This window comes from Bufo bufo, chromosome 4 (assembly GCF_905171765.1).
Source record: "Bufo bufo chromosome 4, aBufBuf1.1, whole genome shotgun sequence".
Classification (NCBI taxonomy): Eukaryota; Metazoa; Chordata; class Amphibia; order Anura; family Bufonidae; genus Bufo; species Bufo bufo.
The window spans coordinates 382,521,044-382,541,186 of NC_053392.1; the positions used below are offsets into that span (position 1 = coordinate 382,521,044).

The 20,143-nt window shown below is 42.2% G+C and overlaps 1 protein-coding gene across 3 annotated transcripts in view; it reads right to left on the bottom strand.

Annotated features, from left to right (window-relative positions):
• Positions 1 to 498: 498 nt before the first annotated feature.
• IFNGR1 (interferon gamma receptor 1) overlaps positions 499 to 20,143 on the bottom strand; it is a 37,801-nt gene continuing 18,156 nt past the window's right edge. For 2 of the 3 annotated variants that reach the window (XM_040429205.1, XM_040429204.1), the window contains exons 3-7: positions 19,502 to 19,671; positions 16,660 to 16,820; positions 6,939 to 7,092; positions 5,197 to 5,324; positions 500 to 1,596 (exon numbers count right to left, since the gene is read on the bottom strand). In XM_040429205.1, coding sequence (XP_040285139.1) covers positions 1,201 to 1,596; positions 5,197 to 5,324; positions 6,939 to 7,092; positions 16,660 to 16,820; positions 19,502 to 19,671 — 1,009 coding nt within the window. In that variant the 3' untranslated portion in view covers positions 500 to 1,200. Of the gene's footprint in view, positions 1,597 to 5,196; positions 5,325 to 6,938; positions 7,093 to 16,659; positions 16,821 to 19,501; positions 19,672 to 20,143 lie in introns of all 3 variants that reach the window. The other variant, XR_005778422.1, reaches the window with a different exon arrangement.

Genomic DNA, 20,143 nt, shown 5'->3' on the forward strand with positions numbered 1-20,143 from the left:
AAACTAATACAGCTACAAAGTAGCCAGAAGTAAATCACATTAGCTTCTTAAAGGGCACCTGTAATCACCTTTATGCTGCCCATACTAACGGCAGAATAAAGTAGAGACGGGTGAGATGATTTCAGCGGTCTGTCATTTATAAGTGGTAAGTGGTTGCCGAGAACCAACATCACAATCATTGCAGACTGGGCCTGGAAAAGAGTCACGGCCACCTGAGAAGAGTCATGGTTATTCATGAATTCCTGCTCTACCTGCTGAGGACTAACAGTCTTCAGTTTTCTCCCTTTCTCTCTAGGAGAGAACTGCCAATCATCAGCAGATGGACGAGAGAGCAGGAGATTATAATAACCTGGACTCTTCTCAGGTAGATTTGACTCTTTTCAAGGCCTATACTGCAATGATTATGATGCTGGTTCTCAGCAACCACTTACTATTATCTCATGAGTGACACACCGCTGACATCAGCATTTCTGTCTCTAAGTTATACTGCCCTCAGTGAGGTCAGCAGAAAGTTGATGACAGGTTCCCTTTAAAAGCACCAAAGAACATTTCTAACTGTTCCCCATGAGTCAGCAAAGGCTGCATTTGCTCTCCCTCTAACTTCATCATCCGGAACAGTCTTTGGAAAGCACCACAGTGGCTCAGTAGTTAGTACTGTTGTCTTGCATTGCTGCGGCCCTGGGTTTGATTCTTGCCATAGAGTTTGTAAGCTCTCCCCCTTGTTTGTGTAGGTTTCCTCTGAGTACTTAGCTTTCCTACCACACTCCAGGTTCACTGGCTTCCTCTGTCGGTGACTCTAGTCGGTGCTAGGGTGAGTGTCTAGATGACGGCCTTAATTCATTTGCTACATTACTCTACATATAAGAGGAAATTCCAAGCTGCGCTGAGTACTGTGGGTGAAAAAAGCGCAATGTAAATGCTAGATGTTGCTGGTCGAACCGTATATAGATACTGAACCAACAGGTGTTTGTTTCTCCCCCTCATCATAGGCATGCGTAAATGTTGCATTAAGTATATAATTACGCTCTTCATCATCACCATATTCTACAATGCTTCAAAACCAGGAAAAAATGCTCACCCTTGAAAGCAATGTTTTTCTTCTGCTTGGAAGCCATTTTGTTACATTAGAAGGCTTATTTACATATTCCTAGCTCCTGGAATTATTAGATTTGAGACCTCCTCAATGTTTTATACCTCAGTTTACAAAGGACAGTGGGGCTTGTCATATCCATAAGAGTTTGTTACTGGTTTTAGGTCTCTGAGCGGCTCCTGCTCAGGAACGTCCTCCTCTTTCACACAAACAAGGAGAGAATCACTATTTTCAGTACGATAGTAGTTTTTGCTGCTGCTTGCCTCTTCTTTTCCACTCTGGTCTTCATCTGACTTCCGCTCAGTTTCTCCTACAGAGCTGTGATATCCATTGTCGATACTCTCTCTGGTGTCTGAATCATCGGACATATTCAGGTCCTTATTTGTCTCTTCTGGAGTCATCTTCTCTTCAGGAGAGTCAACTGGAGATATGGACACTTGATCATACTTGGTCAATCGATCAGATGGCAAATAATCTCGTGTCGTCATGGCTTTTGTGACCGAGTTCTGTAAAATGGAATAGCAGTAAAAAGATTGATTTAGTTTTAATAGTTTTATGGCAACGTGTTTAGAAGAAAGACACTGCATGTAACTGGAAACCTGAAACAAAGGGCTAGGGCCTCCATTTTAAATGGGTTATCCCATGAAAAATCTTGGGAAAGGTTTATGAAGACCAGCACTTTCTGCGCTGTTCTTGATATCCCTGCACTGACAGAAGATGCCGCCTTTCTGAAAAGTGTTTGTGACTTTTTAATACCACTTTTTTGACACAAACTGAATGCTAAATCTCCCCCATTGTTTCTAAAAAAAATATCCAGCCCTTAATTACAGCTTTTGTATTTAAACTTTTAAAAAAATGCTTATACACCATATCCCCATACTTCTATCTGCTCTTTCTATTGAACAGACTTTCAGTAAACTTCAGTAAATGTGCCAAGGTGGGCACACAAGCACAGTCCTTTCGCTGATAATTCGGGTACCGAGAGATACCCAACATGCTGATTCAACTGCAGCATCTTCTCTGCTTGTCAGAGGAGATACTGAGCAAGTTCAGTTACCGTATGCAGTCTCTTGTCACTTGCCTAGTATCTCATCTGAGAAGCAGAATAGAAGATGCAGCTTAGAAGCAGCTAGAACACCACTCCAGGGATCCCTCTGCATATCCAGTGGATTATAGAGGCAAGACTGAGCGCCTCCTATCAGTAGCTCATCATGCTGAGCCTCCCATACGCATTACATGGTAGGCTGGTATCACTAAAATTAGTAGGTTCGGCCAATATTTATGCAATGTGTATGGCTAGCTTAAAAGGGAACATGTCATCAGCTTTATGCTGACCGTACTGAGGGCAGGATAAAAAAATGACAGAAATGCTGATGTCAGCGGTGTGTCACTCATGAGCTAAAAGTAAGAGGTTGCTGAGAACCAGCATCATAATCATTGCAGCCCAGGCCTAGAAAAGAGTCACGGCCACCTGAGAAGAGTCCTGGTTATTCATAATCTCCTGCTCTCCCACCCATCTGCTGATGACGGGCAGCTCTCTCCTAGAGAGAAAGACCTAGAACTAGGTAGGTAGAAGACTGTCAGTCATCAGCAGGTGGACAGGGAGAGCAGGAGATTATGAATAACCAGGACTCTTCTCAGGTGGCCGTGACTCTTTTCAAGGCCTGGGCTGCAATGATTGTGATGCTGGTTCACAGCAACCACTTACTATTATCTCATGAGTGACACACCGCTGACATCAGCATTTCTGTCTCTAAGTTATACTGCCCTCGGTGAGGTCAGCAGAAAGGTGATGACAGGTTCCCTTTAAAAGGATCGATAGGCATCAGTCTCTTGGGAAAGGGAAGTATCCCATCACTACCTGGAGAAGTTAATAGTATACGACATTTCCCTCTCATTCATTTCAGCTTGAAGATAAAAATGAGGTTTATAATAAAAACCTGAATAATATTTATAATAAATCGGATGACCCGCACCCATCTCATAAATGCAGCCAAAAACGAAGCCGGGAAAGTGGCAGCCAGCAGTGCCGGGTTCGGCCACCACCAAGAGTTCCCAATGGCCCAATGAAAACAGCCGAGCAGCACACTTGGCTATTGTCGAATCCCCATAGAAATGAATGGGAGAGCACTGCACTTGCGCAGCCACAACTTCCATTCATTTCTATGTGGCCGACGGAAATAGCCGAGCCAGTGCATGCGCGGTAAGCCCTCCTTCACTTTACCGGATGAATTTACGAAATAGGTGCAAGTCCCAGAGGTGGGACCCGCACCTATCAGACAATGGGGAAATACCCTAGCAATATGCTCTTATTGTCTGACATGGGAAAAAACCCTTTAAGGACTAGATTATTTTTTATAAATTTTTGCTTCTCTGTGTAATATTTTTTAATATCTGCCTCTACATAGTTTTATTTTTTTCAGGGTTGCATTCACATTACCATTTACTTGGTATTCATTTTTTTATTTTTTCCAATCACTATACTCATATGCATCTTTTTATGTCAGTACATTATGCCTGTGCATAAAAATATGCACAGGGATGTGATACAGCATACCTACAGTTAGCTTTGCTAGGTATTATAACAGGGAGGCCCTGAGGTTCTTTGTAAGGAATGGGCTGTCACTGTGTAACTTAATTCTAGCAATCGCAGTGCCCATGTATACTATAAAGCTCATGCTGAAGAAGTGAAGCAGTAGGGGTTAAAGCTTTCTCAGATTTATTACAGTGGTTTCCATAGACTTCTTTTACGTTAGATTTTACGCTTTGTCTTTTGCAAACTGTTAATACATAAAAACACTAAGGGTACAACCACACAGCACTGTTGTGAGCCGTTCAGGGTGCGGCTGTGCTGTGGTCAAGTACCATGGGCAATTAGACCACAGCTGACTCATTTAACCCTTTCGTTACCAGCGCCGTACATGTACAAGCATGACGCCCGCTCGGGCGTGCAGCCGGCAATTTTCTGCTGTTTCAAACAGCAGAGACCTGTGGCTAATTACCGCAACGGGCAATAATGCCGATTGCGGTAATTAAATGCTTTCGATGCCGTGACCAGTTTAGTACTGAAGCCCCATGCGGCCAATCGGGACTTCAGTACATGCACTGAATGCTCTGAATCTCTATGAAGAAATTCAGACCATTAATGCTGCAATTCTTATTTTGGCCACCAGATGGCAGGCCAACATAAGAAAATGAGCAAAAAGATCATTTATATATAAGATCATTTATGAGCCTTTAAAAATATATAAAAAATATAAAAATCACCCCCCTTTCCTTATAATAAAAATAACTAAATAACAACATCCTGGGTGTCACCGCAACCAAAAACGCCCATAACATTAAAAAAAAATTTAAATCCAATACGGCGAATGGCGTAACGGAAAAAAGGATCAAAATGGCCGATTTGCCATTTTTTCATTGCTTCTCTTAGCCCAAAAATTTAATAAAATGTGATCCAAAAGTAACGCACACTCCAAAATGGTATCAATAAAAACAATGAATTGTCCCGCAAATAATGAGCCCCTAAACAGCTCAGTAGACATAAGTATAAAAAGGTAATGGGGGTCAGAATATGGTGATGTAAAAAAAATATATAATAATCTCAAATTTTACATTTATATTTTACACTATTTACACATAAAAAACCTATACATATGGAGTATTATAATCAAACTGACCCGGGGAATGAAGGGCATTGGTCAGTTTTGCTGTAAACAAAACGCTGTGGGAACAAAACCCGTAAAACGGTGGTGGGATTGAGTTTTTCCCCCACCCTCTTCCCACTACATTTTATGCCATAATTAATGGTGGTATTAGAAAGTACAACCAGTCCCGCAAAAAAAAGCCCTCATACAGCTATGTGACTGGAAATATAAAAAAAGTTATGGCTCACGGTATCCTAAGGGTTAACTAATGAAGACCGCACTGTATAGCCAGCCTGCATTGTTAAGGGGGTTGTCCATGAACTATACAGTGCAGTCTTCATTAGTTAAATAAGAGGCAGCTGTGGCCTAACTAGCTGCACGATACTCAACTGCAGTCGGCTGTGCCCCCAAATGGCTCACAACCGAGTTGCGTGGTCATACCCTACAGATTCAACTTACCAATGACAGTGGGAGCATGGTTTTGGCTTGTATTTTCCGCTTTATGAGGAAGCAACTTACAACTAGTATAATAAACACCACAATAGAAATGGGTACAATTATGGTATATAATTTTTTTGGAGAAATCCCTAGAAGAAATAAAATAAAATTCAATAATCAATAAGACACAGTCTAGGCAGTTTAATACCAGTCAATTTCGGATACACTATATGAAGAAAGGTACTTAATAACTGAATTCAGGTGTTACATTCAGTCCCATTGCCACAGGTGTATAAAATCCAGTCACTAGCCATGCAGCCTGCCTTTAGACCCCTTTCAGATGAGCGACTGTCCGCAGCGAGGCACCCGGCCTGAACTTCCAGCACTGCCGGGGTCACATAGCATTATATTGATTTATGGTGCTATGTAACCCATAGACGTCTGGAATGTATTGGATAACACTGACATAATGCTGTCAGTGTTATTCAATACATTCCAGAACTGTAAGGGTTACATAGCACCATAAATCAATATAAAGCTATGCGACCCCATCAATGCTGGGAGTTCAGGACAGGTGCCTCGCTGCGAGTCCGTAGGGAGACACTCACTTGTGTAAAAGAGGTCTTACAGATATTTGTGAAAGAATGGGTTGTCATGTAGCGCTCACTGAATTCCAGCGTGGTGTTGCAATATGATGCCACTGTTGTAACGAGTCAGTTTGTGACATTTCTTGAGATTTTCCACATTCAACCATGCCATGAAGCCAACGCAGCCATGAAGTGGGAGGCCACATAAAGTTGCAGAGCAGGGTCATCGTACTGAGGCGCAACCAAATTCCACTTTTCATTTTCCAAAGGAGCTCTGAAAAATGAAATGTATCGGATAGGTTGCTAAGGGTAACTAGGCCAGTTTTCTTTTACACTAGATTTGATAAATCTCCCCCACTGTGCATACAAGTCACCAATGCTCTGCTGACTAAATAACTGCAGAGCTGAAAACCTCCTCTGGCGTCATCACCACAAAAGGACCCTGAGGGACATTTATCAAGACTGGTGTTCCCAAATGCACCAGAGGGAGAAACCCCTTTTTATTAATAGGTCTTTTAATAAATTAGCAGTCCGTGCTCCAGAAACTGAAGTCTACACCAGCCGGGGGCTGTATATTCAGCTATAAACTTTAAAAGTTTCTGGTGTAAGCCACAGTAAGGCCTCATGCACACGACAGTTGTTTTTTGCGTCTGCAAATTGTGCGTCCGGCCAAAAAAACGGATGCGGCACCCGTTTTTTTTTTTTTTTTTGGAGGATCCGTTTTTTTCCACAGATCCCTTGTAATAAATGCCTATCCTTGTCCGCAAATGTGAAAAAAGTAGGACAGTAAGAGCACTATTTTTTGGGCTGAAGGGAAACACGGACAACGGACGCGGAACACAAACGCATGAACCATGAGCATTTTTTTTGCTGACCCATTGAAATGAATGGGTCCCCAACCTATCCGAAAAAAAAAAAAAAACGGAACGGAGGCCGAGAAAAACAACCGTCGTGTGCATGAGGCCTAAATCTGGGGGGCTACGCTAAGTCCCAAATTATTGCACACACGGCATGCATCATAGTCTGTGACTAGTGGCGTAAATAAGTTGATAAATTTCCCTCGACAGAACTACAGTAAATTGTCTTTTCTGGTCATATATTTTTTATCCATCTGGAAGGACACAAGTTGTTGACAGTACATTGTAATAAGAATAGCATTGCATATTCATTGCTTACCATTTTGTACAGTAAAATTTACGCAGGTTTCTTTTGATTTTTCAATAGTCATAGGGACAGAATCTGATCTGCCTTGTACCCGAAAACAATAGTTGGTTTGGTTTGTAATTAAAACTTTGAAGCTGCATCCATCAACATCACATTCATCTGTTCCCTTGGGTAAGAATACAAAATATTCATTACTCAGTGTAAAGTAAAACACTTAAAAATACAATAGCCAAAATTATATGGTTTGAACCCATCTCTGCTGCCTGCAAAAGTTCTCAGCCTAACCTTCGGGAATAGAACTGGCACCATTGATAAATTCCCATACCAACTCCTGAAGGTCCAGTTTATTCTGAACAGGTCACTTTAACACAATTTTCCAGTTCAGTAGTCAAAGATGGTCTCATGCACTTGACAAGGTCATATGTATGCTACTATAAGAGTACGCAGTAAGGGTATGCCCACGCAGAGTTTGTGGACAAGGTTTTGAAGTAGATCTACCTGCTGGATTTTCAGGCAAAGCCAGAAGTGGAACAACCAGGAAGAAGTACAAATCCACGAATAAAGAAAAAATGACTAGCGGCATTCACTATAAAGTAATATTTGCAGCTTTATTCTGGTGAAAAACTGGAAAGTGCGGGCACCGGACAGCTGAATCAGGCCTGACTATTGCTCCATGGTCCAGTTCTCATGTTCATGTATTTATTAATGATCTTGTAAAAGGCTTGCATAGTAAAGTATCAATTTTCGCAGATGACACTAAACTGTGTAAAGTAATTTACACTGAAGAGGACAGTATACTACTACAGAGGGATCTGGATAGATTGGAGGCTTGGGCAGATAAGTGGCAGATGAGGTTTAACACTGACAAATGTAAGGTTATGAACATGGGAAGGAATAATGCAAGTCACCCGTACATACTAAATGGTAAAACACTCGGTAACACTGACATGGGAAAGGATCTAGGAATTTTAATAAACAGCAAACTAAGCTGCAAAAACCAGTGTCAGGCAGCTGCTGCCAAGGCCAATAAGATAATGGGTTGCATCAGAAGGGGCATAGATTCCCGTGATATGAACATAGTCCTACCACTTTACAAATCGCTAGTCAGACCACACATGGAGTACTGTGTACAGTTCTGGGCTCCTGCAAACAAGGCAGACATAGCAGAGCTGGAGAGGGTCCAGAGGAGGGCAACTAAAGTTATAACCGGAATGGGGCAACTACAGTACCCTGAAAGATTATCAACATTAGGGTTATTCACTTTAGAAAAAAGAGGACTGAGGGGAGATCTAATAACTATGTATAAATATATCAGGGGTCAGTACAGAGATCTCTCCCATCATCTATTTATCCCCAGGACTGTGACTGACGAGGGGACATCCTCTGCGTCTGGAGGAAAGAAGGTTTGTACACAAACATAGAAGAGGATTCTTTACGGTAAGAGCAGTGAGACTATGGGAACTCTCTGCCTGAGGAGGTGGTGATGGTGAGTACAATAAAGGAATTCAAGAGGGGCCTGGATGTATTTCTGGAGTGTAATAATATTACAGGCTATAGCTACTAGAGAGGGGTCGTTGATCCAAGGAGTTGGTCTGATTGCCTGATTGGAGTCGGGAAGGAATTTTTTATTCCCCTAAAGTGGGGAAAATTGGCTTCTACCTCACAGGGTTTTTTTTCCTTCCTCTGGATCAACTTGCAGGATAACAGGCCGAACTGGATGGACAAATGTCTTTTTTCGGCCTTATGTACTATGTTACTATGTGCCCACTCTAAGTGCTTTCAGTGGACAGGAGTCTACATTTATGAACTTTATGTTCTCATGCCTAACACAGCCAGTTCTTCTGTGGGAACAGACTAGACAGCCAGGCTTCACTCCCTATGAGAATCAATGAGCCTTAAAGGCTATGTACACCTTTGCAGACAATTTTTTTTTATAACTACACTGTAGTCATTTTGAGCTAAAAATAATTTTTTCAATTGGTCTTTTTAAAAATTATATTGTCTAGTAGCCTACAGTCTGTTTAGACTCTGTTCCATCAGGCAGCTCAGCTGATGGCTCCTTATCTCTGACCTTTATAAACATGATAGCTCAAGTCTTATTTAAGTCACATTATTATCAGTAAGATAAGCGTTTATGACCTCTTAGTCAATTAGAGATAGGGTGGGGTCATTTATCAAACTGGTGTAAAGTAGAATTGACTTAGTTGCCCATAGCAACCAGAGTTGCTATGGACAACTAAGCCAGTTATAATTTACACCAGTTTGATAAATGACCCCCAAATTTATTAGATAACCGGCAAAAAAGTTAAAGTACCATTCACACAGCTAGAAGGACAGCTGAATATTTTTAATGAAGACCAATTAAAAAAAAAGATTTTTAGTAAAAATGCCATCATAAAAAAAAAAAAAATGCTGCCAAAAGGTGTATATAGCCTTTAAAAAAGGACCTTTCATGGGTCCGAACATTGTAAGATAACTATCTGGACATGTAAAGCGGCGCCCAGGGATCTCACTGCACTTACTATTATCCCTGGGTGCCGCTCCGTTCGCCCGTTGTGGCCCTGTTGCCTTCTCCCGCAACGGGGGCCACAGTGGGCGAACGGAGCGGCACCCAGGGATAATAGTAAGTGCAGTGAGATCCCTGGGCACCGCTCTACATGTCCAGATAGTTACCTTACAATGTTCAGACCTATGAAAGGTCCTCTTTTAAGCCCTTCTCAACCCCCTCGCGTTAATGTACGATGAAGGTTGGGTATTTAAAAATGGTGCCTGCTCGCAAGTGAAGCGGGCACTATAGCAACCGAGTATCTGCTATTTCAAACAGCAAGTACCCAGGACTGATGTATGCGATTGATGATAACGGCAATCGCATACATTTAACCCCTCAGATGCTGTGGTGAAATGTGACCACGGCATCTGGGAGGTAAAAAAACAGGAGCAAGCTGTCTCGTAAGTGTAAGTGTGGTAGCCTCTGTACTCCTGAGGGTTATGAGGCTGCCGCTCACTAGTTCCTATGGAGAGCCTGCCTGTGGCTAATGCATTAGGGTCTATGAGAAAAGCAATCTATTGATTGTTATAGTTCCCTATGGGAACTATAACAAAGTGTAAAAATAGGAGGGAAAAAAAGTTTTGAAAATAGAAAAAAAAACATTTTAATCATTCCCCTTTCCCCAAAATTAAAACAAATGAACAATAAAATAAAAACTTTAAAAGGGCATCGCCGTGTGTGAAAACGCCTGTACTATCTAAATATAAAAATATTTATCTCATACGGCAAATGGCGATAAAAAAAATCAAAATGGCTGATTCACCCACAATTATTTTTTTTATAAAAAGTGATCAAACAGTCACACCTCAAAATTGTATCAATAAAAAGTACAAATCGCCCTTGCAAAACATAAACCCTCATACAGCTCCATACACATAAAAATGAAAAAGTTATAGGGGGGGGGTCAGAATTTGGCAATGCAAAGAAAACATTTGTTTTTTTTCCCCAATATTAAAATGCAAGAAAAACTACATACTGGGTGTAGGGTTGCATCAGGTATCGAAATTTCTATACTCAATCAATACTTTTGTACCAGTATTGAGTCGATATTGGGATTTGCTTCATTGCGATAAGAAGAACATGGCGTGTGCCGCACACCATATTTTCTTCAGCTGCACAGTGGAGAAGGAGTCCCTCCCGCCTAGGACATGGCCACCACTGCCACAAATGAAAACAGCGGGCTCTGAGGCTGCCCGCGCCACTGCCACTAATGAATTTTCAGATAATTAAAAGGAGGAGGAGGGACTGGGGATGGTCCCCTCTGTTGCGCCGCCTGAGTGAGTGAACGTGGCGAACAGCAGCAGCCTTCCCTCCTCCTGACTATCCTGTCCTCCTCAGTCTCATCAGCCCGGGCCCCAGCCCGACAGTGCGCACTCAGCAGCAGCGCAGGTATCCGCCCCATTACAAGAGTGATTAGTTTGCCTGAAAATAAAGGCAGGCAAAAACATATGTACCAGGCAGCCAGCAAGATTGGGGTTAATGTGACTTATTAATCCCAATCTTGCCATTGCCATGTTTTAAACATGAAGGGGGTTACTTATTTTTAATGTCACACTGGGCACATGCTTTTGGAGTGGACCCCACGTGCCTTACATTAATATTAGTAAAGGACTCCCAAAGTACCTTCTCAAAAAATTGGCAACGTGGGGTTAATGCGACTTGAAGAATACATGCCACGTATTATTAGGGTCCATTCACATGTCAGCAAGTGTTTTGCGGTCCGCAAATTGCAGATCCGCAAAACACGGGCACCGGCCATGTGCGTTCCGCATTTCGTGGCCCGCACTGTAATAGAAATGCCTTTTCTTGTCGTTGCTGCGGACAAGAATAGGACATGTTCTATTTTTTTGCGGATGCAGACAGCACACAGTGTGCTGTCCCCGCATCTTTTGTGGCCTCATTGAAAATGAATGGGTCAGCACCCGCTCCGCAAAACTGCAGAACGGATGCAGACCCATAATGCGGACATGTGAATGGACTCTTAATGTGAGGCACATGGAATGATGGAAGTCAAAATTCATAAGACTGTGTGCCAATAACATTAATAGCAAGTGACTGTTCATGTACCTCATGCAAGGAGATGGCTACTTGGTAAGGTTATTATGAGGCACATGAGGGTTTTATCATCACTAGGAACGGTTGGACCAGTGTCTCACATTAACCCTATCATGTGTCACCGTGCGTACACCAGTTTAGTACCACAACACTTAGGCCTCATGCACACGACCGTATTTTTTTGCAGTCCGCAAAAACGGGTTCCGTTTTTCCGTGACCGTTTTTTCGTCCGTGGGTCCTCCTTGATTTTTGGAGGATCCACGGACATGAAAAAAAAAGTCGTTTTGGTGTCCGCCTGGCCGTGCGGAGCCAAACGGATCCGTCCTGAATTACAATGCAAGTCAATGGGGACGGATCCGTTTGACGTTGACACAATATGGTGCAATTTCAAACGGATCCGTCCCCCATTGACTTTCAATGTAAAGTCAGGAGTTAATATACCATAGGATCGGAGTTTTCTCCAATCCGATGGTATATTTTAACTTGAAGCGTCCCCATCCCCATGGGAACGCCTCTATGTTAGAATATACCGTCAGATTTGAGTTACATCGTGAAACTCAAATCCGACAGTATATTCTAACACAGAGGCGTTCCCATGGTGATGGGGACGCTTCAGGTTAGAATATACTAAAAGAACTGTGTACATGACTGCCCCCTGGGCAGGGGGCAGTCATGTACACAGTTCTTTTAGTATATTCTAACCTGAAGCGTCCCCATCACCATGGGAACGCCTCTGTGTTAGAATATACTGTCGGATCTGAGTTTTCACGAAGTGAAAACTCAGCTCTGAAAAAGCTTTTATGCAGACGGATCTTCGGATCCGTCTGTATTAAAGTAACCTACGGCCACGGATCACGGACACGGATGCCAATCTTGTGGGCATCCGTGTTCTTTCACGGACCCATTGATTTGAATGGGTCCGTGAACCGTTATCCGTCAAAAAAATAGGACAGGTCCTATTTTTTTGACGGACAGGATACACGGATCACGGTCTCGGCTTCAAAACGGTGCATTTTCCGATTTTTCCACGGACCCATTGAAAGTCAATGGGTCCGCGAAAAAAAACGGAAAACGGCACAACGGCCACGGATGCACACAACGGTCGTGTGCATGAGGCCTTAGAGTGAGGCAGATGAGGTGAAGGCTCCACATTAGAATTGTTTCATGTAAAAATCAATATAAATCTCTGACAATCTGAGATCTGGTGCAGGTTTTTCTGTTTAATTCAATAAACGTTTTACGTTTAAATAATCATCAGGCTTTTTGTGTTTTATTTTATTCTCGCATCGTATCAAGTATCGCAATATCAACATTTTGGTATCATGACAACCCTAAGGCCCCTTTCACACGGGCGAGTTTTCCGCGCGAGTGCAATGCGTTAAGTGAACGCATTGCACCCGCACTGAATCCGGACCCATTCATTTCTATGGGTCTGTGCACATGAGCGGTGATTTTCACGCATCACTTGTGCGTTGTGTGAAAATCGCAGCAAGCTCTATTTTGTGCGTTTTTCACGCAACGCAGGCCCCATAGAAGTGAATGGGGCTGTGTGAAAATCGCAAACATCCGCAAGCAAGTGCGGATGTGGTGCGATTTTCACGCACGGTTGCTAGGAGACGATCGGGATGGAGACTCGATCATTATTATTTTCCCTTATAACATGGTTATAAGGGAAAATAATAGCATTCTAAATACAGACTGCATAGTACAATAGGGCTGGAGGGGTTAAAAAATAAATAAAAATAATTTAACTCATCTCTTCTGTCTTCTTCTTTGAGGAAAAGGACCTTTGATGACGTCACTACGCTCATCACATGGTCCGTCACATGATCCATCACCATGGTAAAAGATCATGTGATGGACCATGTGATGAGCGCAGTGATGTGATGGTCCTATTCCTCAAAGAAGAAGACAGAAGAGATGCGGCTGCGCGAACAAGTGGATTAAGGAGAGTTAAATTTATTTATTTTTTTAACCCCTCCAGCCCTATTGTACTATGCAGTCTGTATTCAGAATGCTATTATTTTCCCTTATAACCATGTTATAAGGGGAAATAATACATTCTACACAGCATCTAACCCAAACCCGAACTTCTGTGAAGAAGTCCGGGTTCAGGTCTGGGTACCACATTCAGTTTTTTATCACGCACGTGCAAAACACATTGCATCCGCGCAATAAAAACTGAACAACGGAGCGCAATCGCAGTCAAAACTGACTGCAATTGGGTACCTACTCGCGCGGGTTTGCCGCAACGCATCCGGACCTTATACGGACACGCTCGTGTGACAGAGGCCTAACTGTATGTGGTTTCATTGTAATCATACGGACCTGGAGATTGAAAGTAACAGGTCAGTTTTACCGCAAAGGACATGCTGACAAAACCGCTAAAACTGTCGGAATTCTGTGTTGTTTTTTTTATTTTTTATAAATTCCACCCCATTTGGAATTTTTTCCCGGTTCCTACTCCATTGTATGCAACCGTAAATGGTGCCATTAGAAAGTACAACGTGTCCTGCAAAAAACATCCTTTGATTTTTTAATATATTTTTTTGAATGAAAGCTTTTGTTCGACTATTGGATATAATATTAAACAGTGCAAACTTCTTTCCTAACAATAATGGTCTGTCATTGGACGCCTAAAACAATTGTTCATTGTTAAATTTCAACCAATAAATGATTTTGGTCGAAATTGTCTGCTTTCACTCAACTTTAGGGTTACCTTTAGGAACCCATGACCCGGCTACATATTCACTGGTTATCCTTCTTTGGAGTACTTTTGGTAGGTACTAACAAGTTCATACTGGGAACATCCCATAAGACATGCCACTTTGATGCTTTGACCCATCGTCTAAGCATCACAATTAGGCCTTTGTCAAAGTCACACAGATACCTGAAAAATGAAGCTTAACAACACTTGTGTGTCCTGTTGGAAATACAGGATTAATAAATATACATAATAATAATAATAATAATAACCACCACCAAGAGGTCTCAACATTATGCAAAAATCTGACCCTAAAAAACGCTAACAGGCATATTATATTGCAATACAGAAGTAATGCAGTATATTATGTGAGTAAACTGAAGACAGCATGGTGGAGTCCCCTAGTGGAACTAAAAAATATATGCCATGTCAAAAAACAAAAACACATAATTGGTATTACCACATTGGTAACAATGCAAAGTATAAAATCATCAAATTTAACCCACTCAGTAAACGCCAAGAAAAAAAAGAAAAAAGTTTATAAAAAAGCTTACATGCATATAAACAGGTACATATTGCCAAGGCCTAAGAAATCTGACAAGATCAGTTGACCATTTAATGGATTGTGGTCACCAGTTTCTCTCTAAGTGGAGATTAGGATGTTGGATTCTCAAATGTCCCAAAATCTCAGTTCTTTGTTACCACAGAAGAAAAATTGTTGTCCGGCAACAACATATGCACCTCAGCCAAGTGAAAAAAGCAATCAGCCAGGTGTTCATGCATATGGGGAAGTCGAGAAGGATAGCTAGGCCAATGCATGCTCAAAAGTTATGTACACCTTTGTGGATATTTTTTTTATGATTGCATTTTACTTAAAAATCTTTTTTTCAATTGGTCTTTATTAAAAATATTACGCCATTCTGTCACAAAGGGTTAACTGCTTTACTAGATGTGTGAATGGCACTTTTACTTTGTGCTGGTTATCTAATAAACCTTATCTCTAAACTACTAAGAGGTCATAAACACTTATTTAAGCCACAATCTTATGCAAGTTATAGTAAGATAAGGCTACTTTCACACGAGCGTTCGGGCGTCCGCTCGTGAGCTCCGTTTGAAGGGGCTCACGAGCGGTCCCGAACGCATCCGTCTGGCCCTAATGCATTCTCAGTGGAGGCGGATCCACTGAGAATGCATCCGCATGCCAGCGCTCAGCCTCCGCTCCGCGAGCGGACACCTGAACGCTGCTTGCAGCGTTCGGGTGTCCGCCTGGCCGTGCGGAGGCGAGCGGATCCGTCCAGACTTATAATGGAAGTCAATGGGGACGGATCCGCTTGAAGATGACACCATATGGCTCAATCTTCAAGCGGATCCGTTCCCCATTGACTTTCAATGTAAAGTCTGAACGGATCCGCTCAGGCTACTTTCTGACTTAGTAATAATGCAGACGGATCCGTTCTGAACGGATGCAAACGTCTGCATTATCGGAGCGGATCCGTCTGATGAAACATCAGACGGATCCGCTCCGAACGCTAGTGTGAAAGTAGCCTAAGAATTGAACTTTAATGAGTGCTCATAAGGTCAGATATAAGGAAATGATGGAGCAGAGAAAATACTAATCCTGCTAGTAGATAAACTCAAAGCTGTGCAGGGAAAATGGCTCATCATTTTTAATAAAGACTAATTGAAAAATGATTTATCGCTCAAAACGAGTACAATGCAATAATAAATTTAAAAAAATGCCACCAAATGTGCACATAGCCTTTAAATAACAGCTAATATTGTAAAGTATGCAAGCAGCTATATAGTTTCCAGAAAAAGACTGTCTCCCTGCGCCAGGTACAAAAGAGTGAGAGCTGTATAAAGATTGTGTATAGTATTACTATCCTGCCTTATGCAGGCTTTCTTTCTGTACAAAAGAGCTGTCATTAATTCCCTCACACCTTGATGACTGCAAAGCTGAGAAATGAGCACCAGAAAACGGGAAGTACCATCCTACTGTGGCCTCCTAGCAGCAAGCGTGTAAACGGCAATATTTCAATGAGTATAATCACATACAATTTCTAAAAATGAAAATGTTAGAATAAACACTTGTTGGAGACAATGGAGAGATTTATTAATTTAGACACAGAGGCACACATGGTGCGATTAATTTAGTGTGTGTTGCTAGACACGTTACTTATCTTTCTTTAACTTAATTTTATCTATCTTTCCAAGAGCTCATGAATATTGGTACTGGGGATTGGCACGTGTTGGAGATGTAAGAACCTAGCAGTATAAAACTGGAAACAGATTCCCTTTAACAAAGGAGTAGAGGAATGTGCTTAAACTTTAAGAACTTGCATTAAATACACATTAAAATCCACAATTAAGTAAGTTCTAGTAAAATGATGTTATTTAACAAACTGGATTTAAAAAAATAAAAATACCTCTATTTCATTTCCGGAATGGAGCTCATATGTAAGGTCATCCAAATAGTCTGCTACATTCCTTTTTTCTTTATCAACATGTGGTGCATTTGGGTAGTCAACATCAATGTAAATGTACTTTCCATCTTCAGATGCATTTATTGTAGGAGGTCCAATAATACCTAAATAAACAAACAAACAAAAAAAAACCCTATTACTTTCTAATAAATACTGCACAATAAAAATATGAAAAAGTGAAGAAAACTGAAAATCTATGGGATAAAAGGATATTAGTGCTTAGGAATTTCATATTTCCGCTGTTTTCTCAAATCCTCATATAATCACTAGCAAATGTGTGTCTAGCCTTGCTATCTTCTCTAATAACATTTTTTGCAAACTTAGAAGTTTTCGGATTAAAGGGGTATTCCCATCACATACAATGGGGTCATATCGCTAGGATATGCCCCTATTGTCTGATAGGTGCTTGTCCCACCTCTGGGACCCGCACCTATAAGGAGAACAGAGTGGGGAGAGCTGTGGCTGGAGGACCCCGGGTTTCCCGGAGTCCGTCCACCACCAAGCACTGCTCCCATACAAGCGAATGGGAGCGTACCGCGCACGCACGCCCCCTGCTCCCATTCATTTCTATGGGGCAGACGTAAATAGCCGAGCCAGCGCTCGGCTATTTTCAACGGCCCCATTGAAATGAATGGAGGGCAGCTGCGCATGCGCAGTGTGCCTTCCAACCATTTCCCCACTTTGTTCTTGTTGTAGGTGCGGGTCCCAGAGGTGGGACCCGCACCTATCAGAAAATGGGGGCATTTTGTGGTGATATGCCGCCATTGCATGTTATGGTAAAACCCCTTTAACAAGAAATGGGTTAAAAAAATATATATATATCTTAGTTTCCAGGATTTTTTTTTAACTGATGACCTATGCAGAGGATAGGTTATCAGTATCTGACCGGTGGGGGTCTGACACCCGGGACCCCCACTAATCAGCTGTTTTGAGAAGGCAGCGGCTATCCTGTAAGTGCGGCAGCCTTTGGACAGCTTACCAAACACAGCGCTGTACATCGAATAGCGGCTGTGCTTGGTATTGCGCTCAGCCCCATTCATTAGAATGGGGTTGAGCTGCTCCTACGCCATATCGTCACTCCGCCTAGGAAAAGCAGAGAGAAGGCCCCACAGAAGCGCTGCTTCCTTATCAAACAGTTGGCAGGTGGGGGTTCCGGGGGTCCGATCCCCAACGATCAGATATTAATGACCTATCCAGAGGACTGCGATAGAAGACAGTTGCAGAGCAGCACAAATGGACCTCCTGACCAATCCGGAATGCACCAGCCGCGATAGGACCACCGGTCCCCAGCAGTCCCACAAGCAATAGTAGAAAATAGAAAGGTTCACAGCAGCATGTCCGGTGTGACTATTTATTGGGAACCAAGAGTGCACACACAAAAAGATACGAAGTTTCGGCTACGCAGTAGCCTTTATCAAGTATTTGATAAAGGCTACTGCGTAGCCGAAACGTCGTATCTTTGTGTGTGCACTCTTGGTTCCCAATAAATAGTCACACCGGACATGCTGCTGTGAACCTTTCTATTTTCTACTATCCAAAGGACTGGTCATCAGTGTAAGAATCTCGGAAAACCCCTTTAAGAAGAGATATCATCTGACAAAAAGTCACAAAATTCGGGAGCAAAGTAAAGGTGCACATGCTGCAGATTTTGAAAATCAGTTCTAGTCATTTGAGTGGGGCAGCAAGTACATGTTTTTCTCTTAAAGGGGTATTCTCATGACGCCGTTTAATACTTACCTGCTCCCGGCGCGCTGTCCACTTCCTCGTTTCGGCACTCAGCAGGTGGCGGGCTCCATCTTGATTGATGTCTTCTCCCGGCCGGGCCGCGCGCTGTACTGAACGCGCACGCCGAGACCGCGCATGCGCCCTGGTGACTTCTTCCCGGCAAGTATATTATACTGGCCAGGAAGAAATCACCATAGCGCATGCGCGGTCTCGGCGTGCGCGTTCAGTACAGCGCGCGGCCGGCCGGCAGACGATAAGAAGTCGTCTGCGCACACGCGGCCACCGCGATTCCTGAGAAGAGCGGTGGCCGTAACCAGGGGAGACGGAAGACAACAGTCAGGTAAGTATAGGTTTATTTTCTTCTAAGGGGTGGGAATTTGTTAATTAAATATATTTAGAAAAATGATCACTGTTAAATCATTAACAGATTTAACAGTGATCATTAAGATAATAACTTTAAGCAAAAAAAAAAAAAAAAAAAACTATAAAAAAAAAAAAGCTAAATAATTCATCCATTCAGTTCAGCCAATTATCCTGCAGAGCTGATCGAAAACATAATCTTGAGATAGAAGCCAATTTCAGTCATCTTGGGAGAAAAAAAATTTGGCAAGAGCCTTCACAGACTGCAGATTTTTTATTATCAGTTGCAGAAGATTCTGCCACAAAATCTGCAGTGGTTGTAATACCTTTACACAATAATACCATGTCAAGATGCCTCAATTACCTGAGGCCTTGACACCTCCCCCCTCCCCCAAAGATGAGGAAAATTGGCTTCTATCTCAAGATTTTGTCTTCCTCTCCATCAACTTTGTAGGATAATTGGCTGAACTGGATGGAAGTATGCTTTTTTGGGCCACGTCTGCCCATAACAGAAGGATTAGAAATATATGGATGATATTAAGCTAGAATTGCTGGAGAGTTAGTATCATGTGTTCAACTGGGGCTGCTGCTTATACAGTATTTTATTTGATATAGCAGGTACATAGCTTGCTTTAGTGTGTCCAAAAGCAGATTACCCCAACCTTATAAACCAGTTCACCATATCACAAACATGACGTACCATCATTTATCAAGTAGAATTCAGCTTTTGCATATCCACTCACTTCAGACCCTACAAAAGCGTTTACTCGAACACCATAATGGATATAAGGATCAGTAATCTTTTCGGAAAGATCACAGTAATGACGTGAAATGTTCACACAAGTCTCAACAACCGTCCACTTCTTGTTTCTGAAATATAAAGCAAATAGCGGTTATACTTTTAACCTTAAGGCCCAGGCGGATTTTTGTAAATCTGACATACACTCACCTAAAGAATTATTAGGAACACCTGTTCTATTTCTCATTAATGCAATTATCTAGTCAACCAATCACATGGCAGTTGCTTCAATGCATTTAGGGGTGTGCTCCTGGTCAAGACAATCTCCTGAACTCCAAACTGAATGTCAGAATGGGAAAGAAAGGTGATTTAAGCAATTTTGAGCGTGGCATGATTGTTGGTGCCAGACGGGCCGGTCTGAGTATTTTACAATCTGCTCAGTTACTGGGATTTTCACGCACAACCATTTCTAGGGTTCACAAAGAATGGTGTGAAAAGGGAAAAACATCCAGTATGCGGCAGTCCTGTGGGCAAAAATGCCTTGTGGATGCTAGAGGTCAGAGGAGAATGGGCCAACTGATTCAAGCTGATAGAAAAGCAACG